Consider the following 18751-nt stretch of genomic DNA (forward strand, 5'->3'; position numbering starts at 1 on the left):
TCCGTCTCGTTAGAACATGCAGCACACTTAGACACGCCCACCCGTGGATGGTGCGTGTTTATTTTCCAGAGCGCGCTCCTAATGTTGTAGCGGTTACGTTAAGCAGGCGGGGACTCCGATGAATCCATTTTCTACGACGGCCCCCACCCAACCGCTGTGATATGGTGATAATTGCTAATGCCACCGTGTTACCGTATTTTCGCACGCGCATTTACGCTCGCTGCTAAGACCATATCCGTGCTCACGCACGAAAATCTCCACCAGCAAAGAAGCTCACGGTGCTCCTTGATCTCCAATCCTTCGCGGCGGACAGCTTTTACTGAGACGGGTAGCGAAGAGCAGCGAGTCGCCCTCGACGAGCCACACCAGCGCAGGAGCGGAGAGGAAGAATGGCGGATTCGAGCAGCACCGCAGCGGTCGGGGCCGCAGGCTCCGATTGCGCCGCTGCTGCTGCCGGGGCGGCTGCCGCTGTGGCGCACGATGGAGCTCCCGGACCTGGAGGCACCAAAACGGAGTCGGTGAAGGGCCAGCTCTTCGACGTGGGTCCCCGCTATACCAACTTGTCGTACATCGGGGAAGGGGCGTACGGGATGGTGTGGTGAGTGGTCAAAGCTACTGTTAAAATGATGCTAGCTAACAATGTTTCAATGTCTGTTATTTACAACCGTTTTTAAGTCGCCTCTCCGTGTATATGTGGCTCTGGAGTGAACGATCGGTGGTTTTAGCAGATTAGCAGAGCAGCTACAGGCGTGGCATGAGCTTTACAGGAAATAAGATCGGCAGTGATTGCGCAGGAGGACAATAGATCTTCATAACCTTCCACCGAAGACACTCACACCGATGCTATAATCCACTAACTAGAGTTTGGTTTAAGCTAAAGTGGGCAGCAGGAAAAGAAGGCTGTTCTGCTGCAGTGGACGTCAGTGGGGTCTGAGGCCTCCTTCCTCACGCCGCCCTGTTGCTCCTGAGACCAGAGTCAACACTGTGGATCTGTTCAGATGGAAGTGACAGCTCGCTGTGTTCGGGGCCCACTCGCTCAGAGCACTTGTGTGGGAGACCCGGGTGATCTGGAGGAGCAGCCCTGTGACAGCAGAGTGTTTTGTTTGTGTCAATGGTCATGTGATCCCAACGATGCAGCATTTATTGTTTGTAAACAACGTCACTGCCCACTGTGGGGTCCTGATGAAACATTTCCCACTTCTTACAACATCATTTAAACCCTTTACGTCATTGACCTTTTCTCTAATGGTAGCAGTTTTAACATAAAGTGTCATATTCTGATGGTAAGGAAATAAGAGTTTGAGTTAAGCGGGCATGTAGGATAAAAAGATGGATCATCAGAATGGAAGCTAGTTATGGACGGTTTGAGTCGTACACACAACAATAAGGAGAATTGTCATGGCTAAAATTGCCACTGAACAACCGGCTGAATCTTTTATGGCTTTCCTTCATAAGTCCCTCGGTGCCTCTTAGCGCAGGAACCGGAGAGGGTAAAGTAGCTTTCTCATAATCTTAATGGTTTGAGCCGAATGTTTGTCTTGTCTATGAGCAAGGGCGTGTTATGGCGTTTCTTCTTCAGCTCATCTGACCAAACTAAATGAGAAATAATTAGTGTTGTGTACAAGTACAAGAGATACCCTCATGTCTCTTTCAATCACATGTCAATGGAGACGGTTACACAGATGAAGGCAATATTATGTACATACGGTGATGCTCTTAAAAGTCTTTTGTAACCGGACACTGTTTCAATCTTCACAAAAAAAAGAGTCCAGTCTACTGTTTGTGCAGTTACATAAGCTAAACCCATTGTTCTGCAGCAGCAACAGGGATCAGTGTGTGTTGCTCTGTTTTGCACAAATCAAAGTCTTTACAGTGATTTCTTTTTTTGTTTTTCTCCACTCCTGATCAGTTATTCAGAGACAAAACATGACTGGAGGGAAATCTTTTTTTAATAGAAATATAACTGATTCTGCTTAAACATGATTATGGTTAACTGGCTGTATATGATGCAGATTTTGGGGCTGACTTGTGTGTTTAGTCTTCTGTGTGTCTTCTATCAGCTTTAGATACAGTCACACATCTCAACATAGAAGGAAGGACAGTGTAGAACATGAATGAGAATCATTCATACACGGCTCCTTTAATCTATTGAATTACAGATTTTGAAGAACTAACAAGCCCACTTAACTCTGGACACATTTCCATTGGCTTTGCCGGTGAATCTGGCCATGTTTGGATGACATCATTATGACAGTCCAAGCCTCTTGCAGATGGTGTTTAGAGATGACATACCAGGCTCTGTCGGTGGCTACTGGATGGAAGATAAAGCGTTAAAATATGTCAACTTGTGTCTCCAGACTGAAGTTGTTAATATGCTCTCGGTGAAATCCTTAGTATTTGCTCAAAAGAGGTGATGTTGGAGCACGTCTGTTTGCGTCAATTCTGTTCACCTGCTCAACACCACCTCTGCCACAGCTCCTACATCAGTGTAGGTGTGCACCGACTTCAGCTCCTGAAAAAACAAACCCTTGGCATTGTAGTCACCATCTCCATTTTAGAATATGCGTTCTGTAACCCGATGCTCTCCTGTGTGCAGCTCCGCACTGGACAACGTTACGAACCAGCGTGTCGCCATCAAGAAGATCAGCCCCTTCGAGCACCAGACCTACTGCCAGCGCACACTGAGGGAGATCAAGATCCTGCTGCGTTTCCACCACGAGAACATCATTGGTATTAACGACATCCTCAGGGCACGGCACATCGATAACATGAGAGATGTGTATCCTTTTGACAGCCACAGCTTCCCTCTTGAAACTGCTTGCTTAACTGTGCCACAGTAATGACTACAAATAACATTTGAATTAGGGGGGTCAGTGTTAAAGACATTTTTCTACATGTGTAACCAAAGCTTCTTATCATCATTTAACTGGTTACACAAAGCAGATTTCTGATCTTTCTATTGCAGTTAGCTATAGAACCACTAGTCTCAATTCAAATCCCTCTGAGCTAATCCCTTCCAGCCCTCCCTTCAGTTGACAAAAATTGTTTATCCATTTAGACCGACTTCAAATGGTAATAAATTATAGTCAACGTTAATCACAGAACTTCATTTACCATATTTTTTGGACTATACAGTGCACTCAAAATCCTTTCCATCTTCTAAAGTGTGCCTTATGAAAAAAGTGGTTTAAACCGTGATAGACTGTGCTTGAGAATCTGTCAATAAGTTGGTAAACTATGAAGGTGCACAGCGGGTCACAGTAGTATAACTCCGTAATCCTCATGACTAGAGTATGAATACAATAGTTTTCTTGTCATATTGTTTAAATATCGCACATAAAAGCTTGTAAGTCTTCACTTCAGTCTCAAAACTTTGTTTAATCGACACTCTTCGGTCAGAGTCCCACCTCACATGACCGTAACGCACACGCACGATTGGTCACAGCAGCCTCGAGTCACTAGCAGGCATGTATGGGAAAAGAACAACATATATATGGTTATTGCTTTTTCTAAACGTCTGAGATGATGTCTGTGTTAACGCTTCATAGGTGTAGATGTTAACACCCCTAATCTGAATGTGATCTTAATGAAGTCATTGTTCACGTCTAATGATGCGTCATCTCAGACCTGCCAAAGAGAAACTCTGGTTCATCTGCTTTTTTTCTTTGCCAAAGTTTGATTCAAATGTTGAATTGAGAGTTGTGCATGTTGACAGAAGGTGAATTGAAACGGGTTCACCACAGAGGTACACGGATCACTTGGGTATCTAAAAGTTGTATACATAACCGATGCTTTGATGTTATTTACAATGTAAATAATTATTGGGAAAGAATATTTTTTTAAAGGCCTGAGTTGTTAGATACTCATAAATGTAAACAAGTCACATACATTTGAAAGTTGAACTAATGTCTGCACAAACTTGAATGTGTTGTTGGCCTCCTTGACCTTGACATGTGCAGCTACATCGTCCAGACCCTGATGGAGACTGACCTGTACAAGCTGCTGAAGAGCCAGAGGCTGAGCAACGACCATATCTGCTACTTCCTGTATCAGATCCTGCGCGGCCTCAAGTACATCCACTCTGCCAACGTGCTGCACCGGGACCTCAAGCCCTCCAACCTGCTCATAAACACCACCTGTGACCTCAAGGTCTGTGTCTCAAAGATGGCTATGACCTTCTGCATGTTCAATAACCTGCTATTCAGCCTGAAACCACCTGACCCCCCCGACATGAATTTCATTTTACTCCACAGCTCTGATATACTCATTTCTCATCTTAATAGTCACCACTGATGAAATTACTGTCGCACAGATTTAGTTTTTTTTTTTTTTTTTTTTTTTAGAAATCTTTGTCACACTAGACTCTGTCACAACGGAAACCACCAAAAGGGAACACGATCAAAATCTTTGAAATATATTAATGATCTTGCAAAAAAAAGATCAATTCTGTTTTGTTTTTTAATAGTTTAACTGCTCAATGACCAGCAGAAGAAAAGAAAAAAACTAAAACGCCCTCAGACTGTTTTTCTCATGAGCACCGTCCTTCTGCCAAAAACCTAACAAAAGACTAATGTTGTTCAGATAATTTCATCCTCTTCCACACGAGCTGTCGAGTGTTTGGCAGAGATAGAAGCTTCTTCTCAGCTGTCAACAGCAGATCGTTGATGTCAGCACCACCTTCTCCTCCTCCACACTCATTGATATTCTGCTTTCTAACCCCATTAACCAAAAATATTCCTGATTAGTCTTCGTTAAAAAACATTGAAATCTAAATATTCTTTCTGTTCTATTCAGGGGCCACGTGAGTTTTCAAGGATCAAAAATCCATCCACAGATTAGTTTTGACAGAGAACAAAAGCAGCTCATGTTGGGGATTTTCAGGTTAAATTAATCTGAAAACAACAACATGTGATTTTATGAATGAACACGTTTTATGATCATAAGAACGCCTACGCTGAGAAACCATCAGGCTGGTTCTGCAGCATTCATTGTATTTCTTTTGTTCAAACTGAATTGAATGACACATTCAGAGTCGTCTCCTTCTGCTGGTTACTCCTAATATTGCGCCTTGAAATTAATTTTACGATGAATAAATGCAGATTATTGTAATAACTTCAACACGGCACAAATGTGCCATTGTCTGCATAGTTTTGGTGCTTGCTCAGTAAGAAAATTCTTCATGAGTTTTTGCTCAAGTTGTTTGTCTATCCTGGACAAAAAATCACAAAAACCGTGACACTAATTTTAAGGTTGTGTACCGGGTTAAATAGTCTTGCAAATTGTTTTTTATTGTTATGCTCACTTGGTTAATGACTAGATAGATAGACTTTATCAATCCCTCTTTGGGAAATGATGTATTGGTATTGACTACGTGAGTATTATTATAGAGCAACTGTCTGCAATGGCTCTAAAATATGTTACAGACTTTTCATCATCTTCTTGTCTCGTCGTCCTCAGATCTGTGATTTCGGCCTGGCGCGAATAGCCGATCCGGAGCATGACCACACAGGATTCTTGACGGAGTACGTGGCCACTCGCTGGTACAGAGCTCCTGAAATCATGCTGAACTCAAAGGTGTGTTTTCTCTGGTTCCGCCTGGCGACCTGACGCTACAGAAGTCTTATCAAGCATCTCTCGTGCTTCAGGGCTACTCCAAGTCCATCGACATCTGGTCAGTGGGCTGCATTCTGGCGGAGATGGTGTCCAACAAGCCCATCTTCCCAGGGAAGCACTACTTGGACCAGCTCAACCACATACTGGGTAAGACGCAGTCGTGCCTGCTGCTCATGGATGACACCGGTGTGTTGAAAGTGTTGACTCGTGTGTGCAGGAGTCCTCGGCTCCCCCTCCCAGGAGGATCTCAACTGCATCATCAACATGAAGGCCCGGAACTACCTGCAGTCTCTCCCCGACAAACCCAGAGTCCCCTGGGAGAAGCTTTACTCCAAAGCTGACTCCAAAGGTGATGAATGATTTGATGGAAGTTTTATAAAGGATATCTTCTTAATATAAAAAATGTCATAAAGTCAAACATGTTCTAGTGTTGCTCAAAGATGAGAAGTTCCTGGAGGAAGATTTATATTTCCCGGGTCAGATTTCCTCAGATGAAAAAACATTAAGCATTAAGCATTAAACCTATTTAGAATTGTGAGAATGAAGTAGACTATCATCAGATGCTGGCTGTACCCTGAGACACCATGTACATTTCTGAATTTGACAATTTATGAACCGGGAAAGTAGATGATTCTCATATTAGAATGCCAATTCTCTGCACCACAACTTTGTCATCATGACATTTATACTTTTCGACGATTATGTTCCAGCTCTGGACCTGCTTGGGCGCATGTTGACCTTCAACCCAATCAAACGCATCAGTGTTGAGGAGGCTCTGGCGCACCCCTACCTGGAGCAGTACTACGACCCCACTGATGAGGTACGTCACAGCAGATTTGGTTCCCCTTGGTGCCATCTCTGTCCCATTTCCTGTGTTTGTGCGGCCCTGGTAAACTCGGTGGATCTATATGTATCATATTTCCACTTTATTTTAACGTGATGATTTAAAAACTAATGTTTTGTCAACTTTAGTTCGCCCCTGTGCATACCATAGCCTTGACAAGTGTTGTGCTATATTTCTTCTGGAATGACACTTGTGGTTTAAGCCTCCCTGAGGTCACAGAATGTGAACGCTAATCACATGTCAGTCCACAAAACCTCTTAAGATTTAGCTTTAAATGTTTTTTTCTTTTGTTCCGGCAGCCAGTAGCAGAGGAGCCCTTCACCTTTTCCATGGAGCTGGACGATCTCCCTAAAGAGAAGCTGAAGGAGCTGATCTTCGAGGAAACCGCTCGTTTCCAGGCCAACTACCAAGGCTCTTGAAACATGCAGGTATGAGAACTCAGTTAAGACTTCTGGCTCAGATTAACGCAGCGACTCACAGGTGGTGGAAAATTGGTTTGGTGTAGCAGCACCATCGTGTGGTTGAAGAAAATAATGTTTTTGACAGTGATTTTACCCTCTTGTTGTCTCTGGGTCAAGTTGAACGACCTCCCTGGCTTCCACAAATGCATGTACAGTGACGCTCCTGTACTCTGCATGGTCTGTTAGGACCTGATGCAAAGAAAATGGGGTCTATGTGGATAATTAAGGCAGACGGGGAGGGTTAAAGGGCAACTAATGTGTTGATTTGAGTGTCTCTTAATCTGATTTTGGACCTCTTTGTACTCATCAGCATGTCTGTTTGTACAAAACTCTTTTCATTGAATTAATCACCCCCACTCTGCTGTGATTGTTCAAGAATCGGGATTTGTCACGCAGCGTCATCAATCTCAGAAGTCTCCACCACTAATGGACTCCTTGTATAAACAAAGTGTGGTGGGATTACAGTTGGCTTGACAAGGAGCGACGCCCATGATTACGTCATAACGGACTCTTCTCTCATAACCTCTCATTCGCTCAGATTTCAGACGGGGGGAGAACTTTATAAAGTAATAACTTCAAAACCGCCATGAGATATTTACTGCATATTGAAGAGGAAGACTTCAACATTTGAAAAATGGGTTTTCACATTAGTTGCCCTTAAAAGCGACCCAATGTTGTTATGGATTACTGTCAGTCACCAGAATGAGAATTATGGATGCAGGAACCAAAATTCCAGAAACAGGAAAATGTCGACTCAGCATAATGAATATTGTCAATACAGTTTTGGTGAATAGCATAATTTTAATTTACTATTTGTGAAAACTATAGTCAAAGTAGGAAATATTTATCAGTTATAAAAAAACAACTATAAAAATATGAATATTTTGGTAATCTTCCTTAGCTACCATCAAATTTGAATACTTATGGTCCAGTAAAAAAAGCTTTTCAAAAACATCTGAAGCCTTTCTGAGTCTGTCTCCGAGGTGTGGTAGCAACATTACCTTCTTTGTATTTCCTGATGTGAGTTCCACGGAAGGACAACAATGATCCTATTCTGTGGAGGCGGTCAATCGGAAGCGGCTGACAAACCAGTTGATGAGTGACTGATCTTCATCTGGTGAAGGTGCAGCATGAGGTATGGATGCAGGTTGAATCTCTCTTCTGTGTCTCCACAGCAAAACAAAGTATCTAAGCCACACAGAGACTCCGAACAAGACGACCCAAACCAACATGCTAAAACAAGAAAATTGCATCCTTACGAAAACGACAAAAAAGTGAATAAAAAACAAAACAAAAAAAAAGAACATTAATGGCTTCTCTGTTTCCACTGCAAGAGAGCTAAGTGTATGATTTTGGAGGTTGGCTGGACCTGCGACTTCCATCATCTCATTTGGTTGATCCACGTCAGACCTTCTTCTCTTCTCACCTCATATGTTCTATCAACAAATGACCTGGCTCCTCCTCCTCTCATGTAAACTCCTGTATTAACCATCTTTCTCTCTCGCATCATGTAAATGAGACAAATGAGGGCTACAAGAATGATAACTGGGTGTGCGTGTGTGTATATACAAAAATATAAAATGCTTTTTTTTTTTTTTTAAGTGTGCTTTTGGCAGTTTTTGTTTGTACACCGGTGTTTTTGGGAGTCGTGTTTGTATGTTCTGGGGCTTCTATTTGCAAGGATTGATGATGATTTTGAGACTTTTTTACTGGCATGTTGGCAGGTTTATAAACTTCTTTTGTCGCCTTTTCCTGATCAAAAAAAAAATAATTTATGCTGTATGTGTGAACTACACAATGATGCATGCATTCCCCAAATTTGCCGAAGTGACCAGAAGATGCAAATCAGGGCGGTTCATGAGGTCTTGTTTAACATTAACCCCTGGTATTTAGTTTGGAGATTATCCCCCCTTTTCCAGAGTGTATCTGGAGACATTCCGTTGGCACCCCGACATTCCTGTTGTGACGCGCCAAAAGACCGTTTCTGTGTTGAAGTTATATCCTGGAAATCTGGGCCTGGTTGATGGCAGGAAGCTGTTTTGTCTTTTGTGTCATTCTATGGTTTATCAGCTGAATGTGAAACGGCGTCTTCTTGTGGCGCAACTTATCATCAAACATTATCGCTTTATGTCACCCTGTTCCTCTCACGCTCTGCTGTCTTTTCTGTCCATCGTACCTCTCTGAACTCGAACCCCCCTCTAACTGCTGCTTGCTGGAGCGCAACCTTTGGGTCCAGTTTAGACTGCACTGAGACTCGTAGAGATGCACCAACACTTAATCCTCTCAGGGCGGTGACCATTGCCCTCTCAGTGTGACTGTTTATGTGACCTTGGCTGTTCTTAAGAAGCCATAACCAGCGTCCATGACCCACCCGTTCGTCCCCTCTACTCTTGCCACGCTTTACTCAAAAGGGCTGCCCCCCCTCCCCTCCCTCCGTGAATGTGGGAACGTTGCTCCAAATCACTCAATCAGCACGCTTGCACTTTGTGTCCACAGCTTTTCCTTCCTTCGTCTTCTACAGTCAACCAGGCCCTCTTTTGTTTTTCACTGGTTACCATGAAAACCAATGCAGAGGATTTCACCGTCCTCCTAAAACACACACACACACACACCTTCTACCTGTGTGTCGATGCACTTGAATGCACCACGTACATTCATTCCATATCGGAGTGGACCGGCCTGTCTCCAGATCTTTTTATGGTTGTTCTTATGATTACTGTTGTCGTCATGTTGGTGGGCTGTTGTACTTTTTTTAATTTCCAATAAAAAGGGAAGTCAAGTTGTACAATTTTCTTTTTATAATAGAATGTTTTTATTTCAATTTTCTTTGATGGTTGTGATTGTTACTGGTCATATTATTCCTTGATTTTTCTTTTTTTTTTTCTCCCCCTCAAAGAACTTAAGGAATTATTTTAAAGATATATGGTCAGAGATATGAGTTACAGAGGGTCTAGTCTGTATATTCTATGGATATTAATTAAACGATTAACAAAGAAGCTGAATTATATACAAACAATAAACTCAAATTTCCTGATACAAACGCATTGTGTCATTCATTTATTGTGTATGTGTGTGGTGACTGGTGAGGTTGTGTTGTTTTAATCCCAGCTGTATATATTCTTCTGTGTTTATTACATTTTCACTATGTATTCATAACTATTGTTGGCCTCACGATATTGGCTGGATTTGGCCCCCAGGCCTTATGCTTGAAAAAACTGTATCATGTAATGCTTCCATGCATAACTTTTTTAATTATTATTAAATAAAACTTTTTTTTTTTTTTTAAACCTTTCATATCATTCCTGTTTATAAAGGAACTTGCATTATTCTTTTGGAGCTAATTTGACATTTCCATTCATCTTTATATATATTTTATTCATAGAGATGTAATGTTAAGGTGCATCAAGTATTTACATTTTCTATACTTTACCATTTTATTGTTGTAATTTACCATTTATATACAATCTACAAAGAAGTAATATTTCATAATTTAACAAGGAAGAATAAACCACTTTCTTCTAGATTCAAAATACATTCATAAAACATTAAAACATACTGATACAAATTTGATTAATGACATGCTGAGAAAAAACAATCTGAAGCTACATTGAATATACTAAATACCATAACAATATATATAATAGTTCAATTTAATATATCGCCATCAAGTAAGTGAATACTCTTTTGGTTTTATCCTATGGCACTATATTGGCAACATTTTGATATTGAATTTAAATGGTGGTCTAAAGACCAAGAAATAAGGAGTGAAATGCCAAGTTGGAAAGTTATTATATTGGATATCAGTGCAAGATTAGACACAATTATAAAATAAAATTAAAATGAACATAATTGCCAGGCTTCTCAGGAGGCGTGGCTCTGACAAGCCTTCAGGATTCCCATGGCACAGTGAGCTCCAGAATGTTCAACTGCTTGGCGGAATCTGAGACAAAGATCATGTCTGGGCGAAGCCCGGTTGATGTAGTCCTGGGAGGAAACTCCATTTGTCTGCCCGAGTCTACTTCCAGTTGCCAGCACCTGGTCGTGGCGCCAGCGATGGCGACCATTTCCTAGGGCTTTTGGAGAGCTGCTGAGTACTGAGTAGGTGTTCCAGGGAGCCCCGTCCTGAGCACTTGAGCCGTTTTACCCCAGACGTATTGCAAGCCTGGACTAAAAACCTGATGCAATAAAAAAAATCTGCTTTCCAGATGTTGGTACAGGTGATTATCAGTCTCGCAGAAAGTTGCCGGGGACGATGTCAACTCTGGTTGATGGAAGGTAGCCAATGCCTGCACGCCCTGCATGGTAACTGAGCCTCCACTATCGACCCCACCAATGCCTTCTGCCTCAGCCGAGACTCAGCTAGGGCTTTGGGAAACAGCGAACAGGATGACTGAGATGGTGCACCCAGTTATAATACCTTTCTCCAGCCGATGCCAATCTGATGTACCTGATCCAGCGGTGACTCTTAGCCTGAAGTTACTGTAGTAATCCAGAATTAGGTCTGAGACTTTGCAGGGAACATGATGTCGATGGAGGGCAAGCTCAACCAGCTTGTGTGGAATGGAGCAAAATGCTTTAGCAAGATCCACAGCACAGTTAGGTCCCCTTTCCCTTCACTGAGTTGTGTTACCACACCAGTATGTTCCAAGCAGCCAGGCACTCCAGGGATTCCACCCTTCAGATCGGATGTGTCTATGTAACTGTTCTTCAGAAGGAACTCCGTTAGTCATTGTGACAAGATACTGAAGAAAATCTTGCCTTCGACACTGACTGATGTCCCTGGAGTCTTCTTCCTAAGGGATCCACACATTAGCACACCTCCACTGGTTGGCTACTTTTCCCCTGCGCCAGATCACCCACAGGATCTTCCACAGGTAACGAAGGAGTTGTGGGCAGCGCTTGTACACCGTGTATGGGACTCCACTAGGGCCTGGGGCTGAGGCAGTTCTGGCTCCTTTCACAACCTCCCGAACCTCTGACCAGGTAGGCCCCCTAAGAGCAAAATCCACTGATGGTAGTTGTGGGCTTATGATGGCTATCTGTGGTTGAAGCTCCAGTTCTCTCTCTGGGTCGCTCAAGGTGTTCACCTCCTCAGCTGAGCAGAGTAGGCTGCCACTGCGCTTATCTCCCAGGAGCTTTTTGGTGAAAGTGAGTGGTGCCACTCTGCCCTGCAAAGCATCGTGAGCTTTTTCCTCAAGATGTTGCGAAGCTTGACAAGTGGTTGCTTTTCATCCTCGCTAGCCACCATATGCTGTTGTTTGAGGCTTGGAAGTTCCTGAGGCAGTATGTGGATCAGGCTGGCTCTGCGGTTCATAGTGTAGCTGGACTTAATGTTACTTCTCTCGATGTGGCCAAACCTCTCTGTCAACTTGAGAAGGGACTCTGTGTTAAAATGGATAGCATTTGATAAACACTGTACACCAAACAGTCTTGACTTTAGATTCAGACAGTGTGTTAGGTCCTGGATCAAACCAGCAATAAAGAAAGGTAAAATCCTGAACGGTCAAACCTTAAATCAAGAATGGTTATTATAGATACTTACAAGTATGAGGATACTATAATAAAGAAATTAACCAATATTTTCATTTAAAAGAAAAGGGAATACAAGAGGCCATAAACAGTGTCAGTTACAATTTTCTTCTACTTTTGAAAATCTGTGTCTCTAACCGTAACTGTAACTTCTGTATCTGTAACTTGGCTTCAAATACCATACTGAAGGAAGACATATACATTGTAAATACATATATACATTGTTAAAAAAAAATCTGTTTGTAGTTTGCAAGAAACCATTACCAAGAATTCGTAAAAGAAGTAATTTATATACATATGCATACATTTTTGTTTTGCTTATATTTTTGTTTGTTGATTATTATCCCATGTGTTGCTTCTGGATCAAGGTGAACGACCTCCCTGGCATATACTTATGCAGTTGTTCATCATTGCCCTGAGAAAAGAGGACAATGATGGGGGTTACAAATTAACAATTTTAAGTTTAAAATAATTTAAAATGCAAACATTTATAAATTATAATATCACACTATTTTTGTACACATTTTTTATTTATATTTAAAATGATGAGATTTTTTAATTTCAACATTCAAAAAAATCCTAAATTGAACCTTTCAATGTGCATATATTGAATTAAACTATTTCCAAATTTAAATAAATTTAACAGCTTAAAGGCAACAATAAACAAGTTTCCACATTTCAAAGTTTTCAAAGTTCAATATTCTGATAGCACCGATATACTTCCATAACAGTCATCTCAGGTAGGTACTGAATAAAAACATTTTTGGGTGTCCTTTGTTCTCTCAGGGTTCTGACTAATCAGAACTCGGAGTATCTTTCATTTTCTGCTGCTCTGCTGCTCCATTAAACAAGTCCCTGCATGGTTTTCTGTCCATCTCAGTCATGACAGCAGGTTTGCCCGAGAGCAGGTAACTCTTAAACCAGAGTGGATCACTGATTGTTGGTCACATTCCAGTGTGGCCATGCTTGAACATACTTTTTAGTCAAAGTTAAGTCAAAGTCTCGGCTGAACTACCCTTGTCAAACAGCTGCACCCTTCTTATCTAGAGCCCCATGCTGCAGAATAACAAAGGTTTGGGAGAGGAGAGTTAAAAATGTGCTGCCACAGGCCAGGGAGAGGCAGGTCTGTCAGCAAGGTGAGTGTTGGGTCAGTCTGGTTCTCCATTAACTTGTCTTTTATTGCTCTGCAGGGTTCAGGTGACTTCCCAGGTCGGTTCTGACTAGTGAGTGTCTCTGCGCTGAGGCAATCGTGGGACAGACCTCCTGCTGTCTTACCAGTCTGTCAAGACTTTATCTCTCTCGGAGTGGGCCGGCCTCTGCAGCCACTTGTTTTCGAGCTGCTGGCTCGTCTCTACACGCGAGGCTACACTAAGGAAAAGACGAGAGAAAATGAGCAATTGCTGGTACTACATCCTCTCAGCATTAGGAGGATACACCCTTACCTCCATATACCTGCTGAAGAATCCTCAGATTCTGCATGGGAGGAAACGCCCTGCATTCTTTTGCAGACACATCTCTCACAGAGGAGGTAAGAAGAAGTCCTTTCATTTATTCTTTTTTTAATTGAACAAGTGCAGACATCATGAACTTAAACTAATCTCGTGACATAAGGATGTGGAGAGAAGATTGAGAACACCATGCAGGCCTTCATCAAGTGAGATTTGTTTATTTTTCCTCAAACTTAAAGTCCCATAATGCACTTGAACAGTTTGAGATGTTTCATTGTATGATCTTATGTGTCTGCAGTGCAGTCAAACAAGGCACAGAGATGCTGGAGATGGACTGTCAGATGACCCTGGATGGACATGTGGTGGTGTCACATGACAAAGTTCTGCTAAGACAGACGGGCCACAACGCCAACATCTCTTCTCTCAGACTACAGGTGAGACCCTGGAATCTGTGCTTATTTGCAGTAATTAATTTCATTTGCTTCCTGTGTCATCATGACCAATCACAGAGAATCAACACTCGCTGACTGAATGTATTTTCAGTGGCAACAAATAGTTATGTTATTACTATTATTACCATGTCTAGGAGTGGTAATACATATTATTACTACTGTTATACTCATTATTACAATTATAAGAACTATTTCTATGTGTAAGTACTGCTACTCACTTCAAAGACTCATCATTACTACCTTGATCAACGTTAAATAATTACTTCTGTTGGTTATAAAAGTATAACTACAACCTTAAACTGTTTTTTTCTACTTTCCCTGTTAAAACTGATAGGTCTTTTTTTCTGCTACTGCTACTACTGCTGTTACCACTTGACCGTTACACTATATCTCTACCACGAAGAATAGTGCTAAGACTTCTACTGCTACTAGGACTATGATGAGTACTGATACTATGTCTGTTGCTACTTTTATAAGTAAGTAAGTAAAGGTTATTTGTAAAGTGCCTATCTAGACCAGGGTCACAAAGCACTTTAACAATCAAAAACAATACACAGTAAAATATATAATTTAAAAGGCCAAGACACATAAGACAAACACAGGAGTCCCAGAAAATCAGGGAAAAGCCTTCACAAATTAAACTGTCTATAAGTACTATTTTTTTCTATGTCTACTGCCACTATGTTGCTGTCTACAACAATGCTAATATATATCTTCTGATTTCTCTAATACTACTTATATTTATTATAAAACTAGTAAATATCATGAAACTGTTCTGCTCCTACAAATACTATCCTACTGTTCTTCAGCCAAAGACTACTCATTCTTCTACCACTGCTAGTGCTTTTGTCTTCTAGTACTACTATTTTTTTCCCATCTTCTTTCATGATTATGATTATGAATTGCTGATATACTGTATTTGAAGCTAGCAGTGCAGGCACATATGGATGAACATTTTCTTGTGGACTTCTAGGACTTACCTTTGTATAAAGAGAAGCTTGAAGTGACATTTAATACAGGTGAGTCGATGTATGTATTTTACTGTGCGTGTGTGTGTGAAAACAATAGTGTGTCTGAACATGTATATATACAGTATGTTACATATCCTCTGTGTTGTTCTAGGACACTATAGTTGTGGTGCAGACAGGAAATTGACTTTGCTGGAGGAGGTTTTCCAAAAGTTCCCAAAGATTCCTGTCAGCATTGAAATCAAAGAAAACAACAAGGAGCTGATAGAGAAGGTAAAATGAAAATTAAACTATCACATACACACATTGCTAAGTCATTAGCATAACTTGTTGGCTAACTCATGTATTGTATTTCTACAACTATTTTTTACAACTTCATCTCAAAAACATATACAATATCGATGGTGATTGGTTTCTGAAAATATGGAGGATAGCATGCACATAGCAAAAGAGTTGAATCCATTTTCTACCAAAAAAGTAAAACTAAACTAAAACTAAATCACAGTTCATTAAGTTAATTAAATTCCCTGATTTATATTTCTAACCTTGTTTTAGGATATCTTTTAACTCTCATATTAGTATGAGTATTATGAGTTTATAAAGTAGATTATCAAATTCTCTCTGAAGGTGTCTGAGCTCGTGAAGGTGTACAAGAGGGAAGAGATCACAGTCTGGGCATCTGTGAGCTCCAGCGTCATGAAGCAGTGCCAGACAACAGTATGTGCAGCACCTGAGGGAAGTCTTCAACATCACTGCATCTGCAACTTCCTGTTTCTCTGTGTGTCCAGAACAGCTCCATGCCCTACAGCTTCACCATCAGGAGAGGAGTCCTGCTTCTACTCCTTTTCTACAGTGGCCTGCTGCCCTTAGTGCCACTGGGGGAGAGTTTGCTGCAGTTTTACCTGCCTTGCATCTTTAACAGGTTCTCTCTCTGCACACATGATAATTGATCACATGTGGATTTCATGTGAGGTGAAGTGAGAGTCAGTTAAAATAGCAAGTTACTTTGCGTTGACTCTCTGAGGTTTGGTGCTCACAAACACAAACTATCATGTTTGAAATTCCTGTTGGCCAATGCCTGCTTTATTTGCTTAGCTTATCATCCATGTGATCAATGTTTTAAGAAGAGGTTCAGTTCCAAAGAGATAAGAGGATCAAATAATTTCTCATTGTATAAATAGCAAATATTTCTAAGTAGGATTAAATCTGTTTTTAAATTAACAAACGTTTTCAAATCAATAGATATAAAAAGAGAATTGTATTTAATATTGTTGAAGAATAAAAAAACGAAATTAAACAATCCAGTATTATTATTATTTATATTAGTTTAAAATTTAAAAAATGCTTTAAAGTAGAAACCAAACGAATATATAAATCAACAACTACATGTCAAAAGCCTAGAACTGACCCACAATTTTAAACATTCATATATTTTTCTCCTTTTGATCATGAATTTAGTTAGAAGCAGATTATTTGTTGATATGACTGATGAAAACAGTTTAAGAAATAAAGAAGAAGGCAAAAGAGTCCTCAAGTTTAGTTTAAGATGGAATTAAGTATTTAAATAACCTTGACAAGTGTCTCTATGCTTCTTATCGACAGGACGTTCATTCCTGAGAAGCAGATTCTGAGGATGAGGCTGGTCGCCTTTGTACTGGAGAAGTGGGTGACGCTCTGAAAGCAGTCTTTCTTACTGGTCAAGATGAAGTGCTTGATATGACAATTTCCACTTGAGCATGTTTTCAGTTGCTTGATGTCAGTTAGTTATTGATCCGCATGATGTCGTTACAGAGTGACGATGAGAAAGAGCCTTTTTGAACACCTGGCAGCTCGAGGAATACAGGTGAGTCTCTGGACACTCACTCTGGTGTTGGTTTCACATGATATAATGAGAGGCTTATATGTAATTTCAGGTTCATCTTTTCGTGTGCAACACTGATCAGGATATAAAAGCTGCTGTGGATGTGGGAGCCACAGGCGTGATGACCGATTACCCATCACTTCTCTCACGCTACCTCACTTCCTCTCCATTTATCTCAGAGAAATCATCAACCTGTGTTGATCACTAAAGAAAAAAGAGTGGTGTCCATCTGGACATTATCTGTAGAGGAAACAAACCTCACTCTTGTCACTATTGATAGCAGTTTGTGTGATCATCCCTCCCCTGTAGCGTCCTCCCACATGGGTTTACAAACACATCCAGAGTTCATGTTTAACCAGCTGGATCACGTGACCCAACAACCTACTTTTGCTGATAACACAGGAAATGTGACATGACATGCTTTTGTCTTTTTTTGATGAATGTGAAAAAGGTCAACATAAAAGAATCATGTTTTTTGAGTCTTAACTTTGTTTTAAATATAATAATAAATGTTTTTCTCTGTGTCTAATCATGCTCAGATGAGAGTCTGCATGTGGACCTCACCTGCTGGGTTAAAGTCCACCTATGCTGCCGATGAATTTATCAAGTGTGTTGGTAAAACAAAAGCTTAATTAGTTCAAACCACATTCACTGTCAATGTGAAGAGTTAATGTTAAATGGATTAGTTCTGCACTAATTCAAAACAAGAAGGTCCAAAGGTCTTGTTTCTTTAACTCTATGAGAAAAATGTTGTCAAACTAACTTACATACATCAAGAAACTCTTGTAGATTGTGAAACACATTGATTTTTAGGCAGGAATTCCAGTTACACTTTCAATTATTGGCCATACAAGTATTGTATTTTTCTGTTAATGTGATACCCACAGAACTCATTGAGTGTTATTCAAGTCCAAAGATCAATGATCTCGAGTCAAACTAATAGTACAGATGGCATTAAAGTTCAATATCAATTTGTCTTATGACCAAGTCAATCGATGTTTTATAAAGACACAAACCAGGACTATAATCGTTTACATGTGTGACAAGATGGAGAAATGTGTGGCAAGTTTTCTTCTTCAAAAACGATAAATATAAAATAATTTACAAATTGGACTGATTGGATTGATCTGTGTGCTGATCAAAACTTAATTCCAAGCCTAAGGAAGTCATGATCGAACATGCATCAGATTACAGATAAATAAAAAAGAGGAATTAAAGTTTTCAAAACACCATCTGATGCACTCAATAGGACATATTATCAGTATTTCCTAGACTCACTGGATGTTTCGGGATTACAACAAACATCCTTTTTCAGGCGAACCGACCAAGGCTGATCAGATCCTGGACTAAGAACTTGGTCCTCTGGGGATTCCACTGCCAGATGTCATTCCAGGTGATGTGCCGGTCCAGCACTTGCTCCCACTTCATTCATGTGCATTTCTACTTCTTGGCCTCTCACCTCTTCCTGCAACTCCTGCACCTCCTGCACCATCTGCTCTCTTTGGCCGAACCCTTCCACCACCGTCATAGGAACATTTAGGAGTTTTTTGAAAACTTGACAGGAACCTTGCAGAT

General features: G+C 40.8%; 2 protein-coding genes across 2 annotated transcripts; both read left to right on the forward strand.

Moving 5' to 3' along the window:
* The first annotated feature begins 190 nt into the window (after positions 1 to 190).
* mapk3 (mitogen-activated protein kinase 3) lies at positions 191 to 9958 on the forward strand. The gene is made up of 9 exons (XM_087810058.1): positions 191 to 598; positions 2597 to 2779; positions 3960 to 4149; positions 5458 to 5574; positions 5646 to 5760; positions 5831 to 5962; positions 6324 to 6433; positions 6757 to 6885; positions 8094 to 9958. Exons 1-8 carry the CDS (start codon positions 390 to 392, stop codon positions 6874 to 6876), a joined length of 1176 nt encoding a protein of 391 aa, XP_087666184.1. The 5' UTR covers positions 191 to 389; the 3' UTR covers positions 6877 to 6885; positions 8094 to 9958.
* A 3821-nt stretch (positions 9959 to 13779) lies between these two features.
* gdpd3a (glycerophosphodiester phosphodiesterase domain containing 3a) lies at positions 13780 to 17621 on the forward strand. Its single transcript, XM_087809075.1, has 10 exons — positions 13780 to 13975; positions 14059 to 14101; positions 14194 to 14329; positions 15321 to 15366; positions 15470 to 15588; positions 15943 to 16032; positions 16104 to 16237; positions 16918 to 16977; positions 17107 to 17158; positions 17229 to 17621. Exons 1-10 carry the CDS (start codon positions 13837 to 13839, stop codon positions 17382 to 17384), a joined length of 975 nt encoding a protein of 324 aa, XP_087665201.1. The 5' UTR covers positions 13780 to 13836; the 3' UTR covers positions 17385 to 17621.
* The last annotated feature ends 1130 nt before the right edge of the window (positions 17622 to 18751 follow it).

The sequence above is a fragment of the Callionymus lyra genome, chromosome 15 (assembly GCF_982586985.1).
Source record: "Callionymus lyra chromosome 15, fCalLyr1.hap1.1, whole genome shotgun sequence".
Taxonomy (NCBI): Eukaryota; Metazoa; Chordata; class Actinopteri; order Syngnathiformes; family Callionymidae; genus Callionymus; species Callionymus lyra.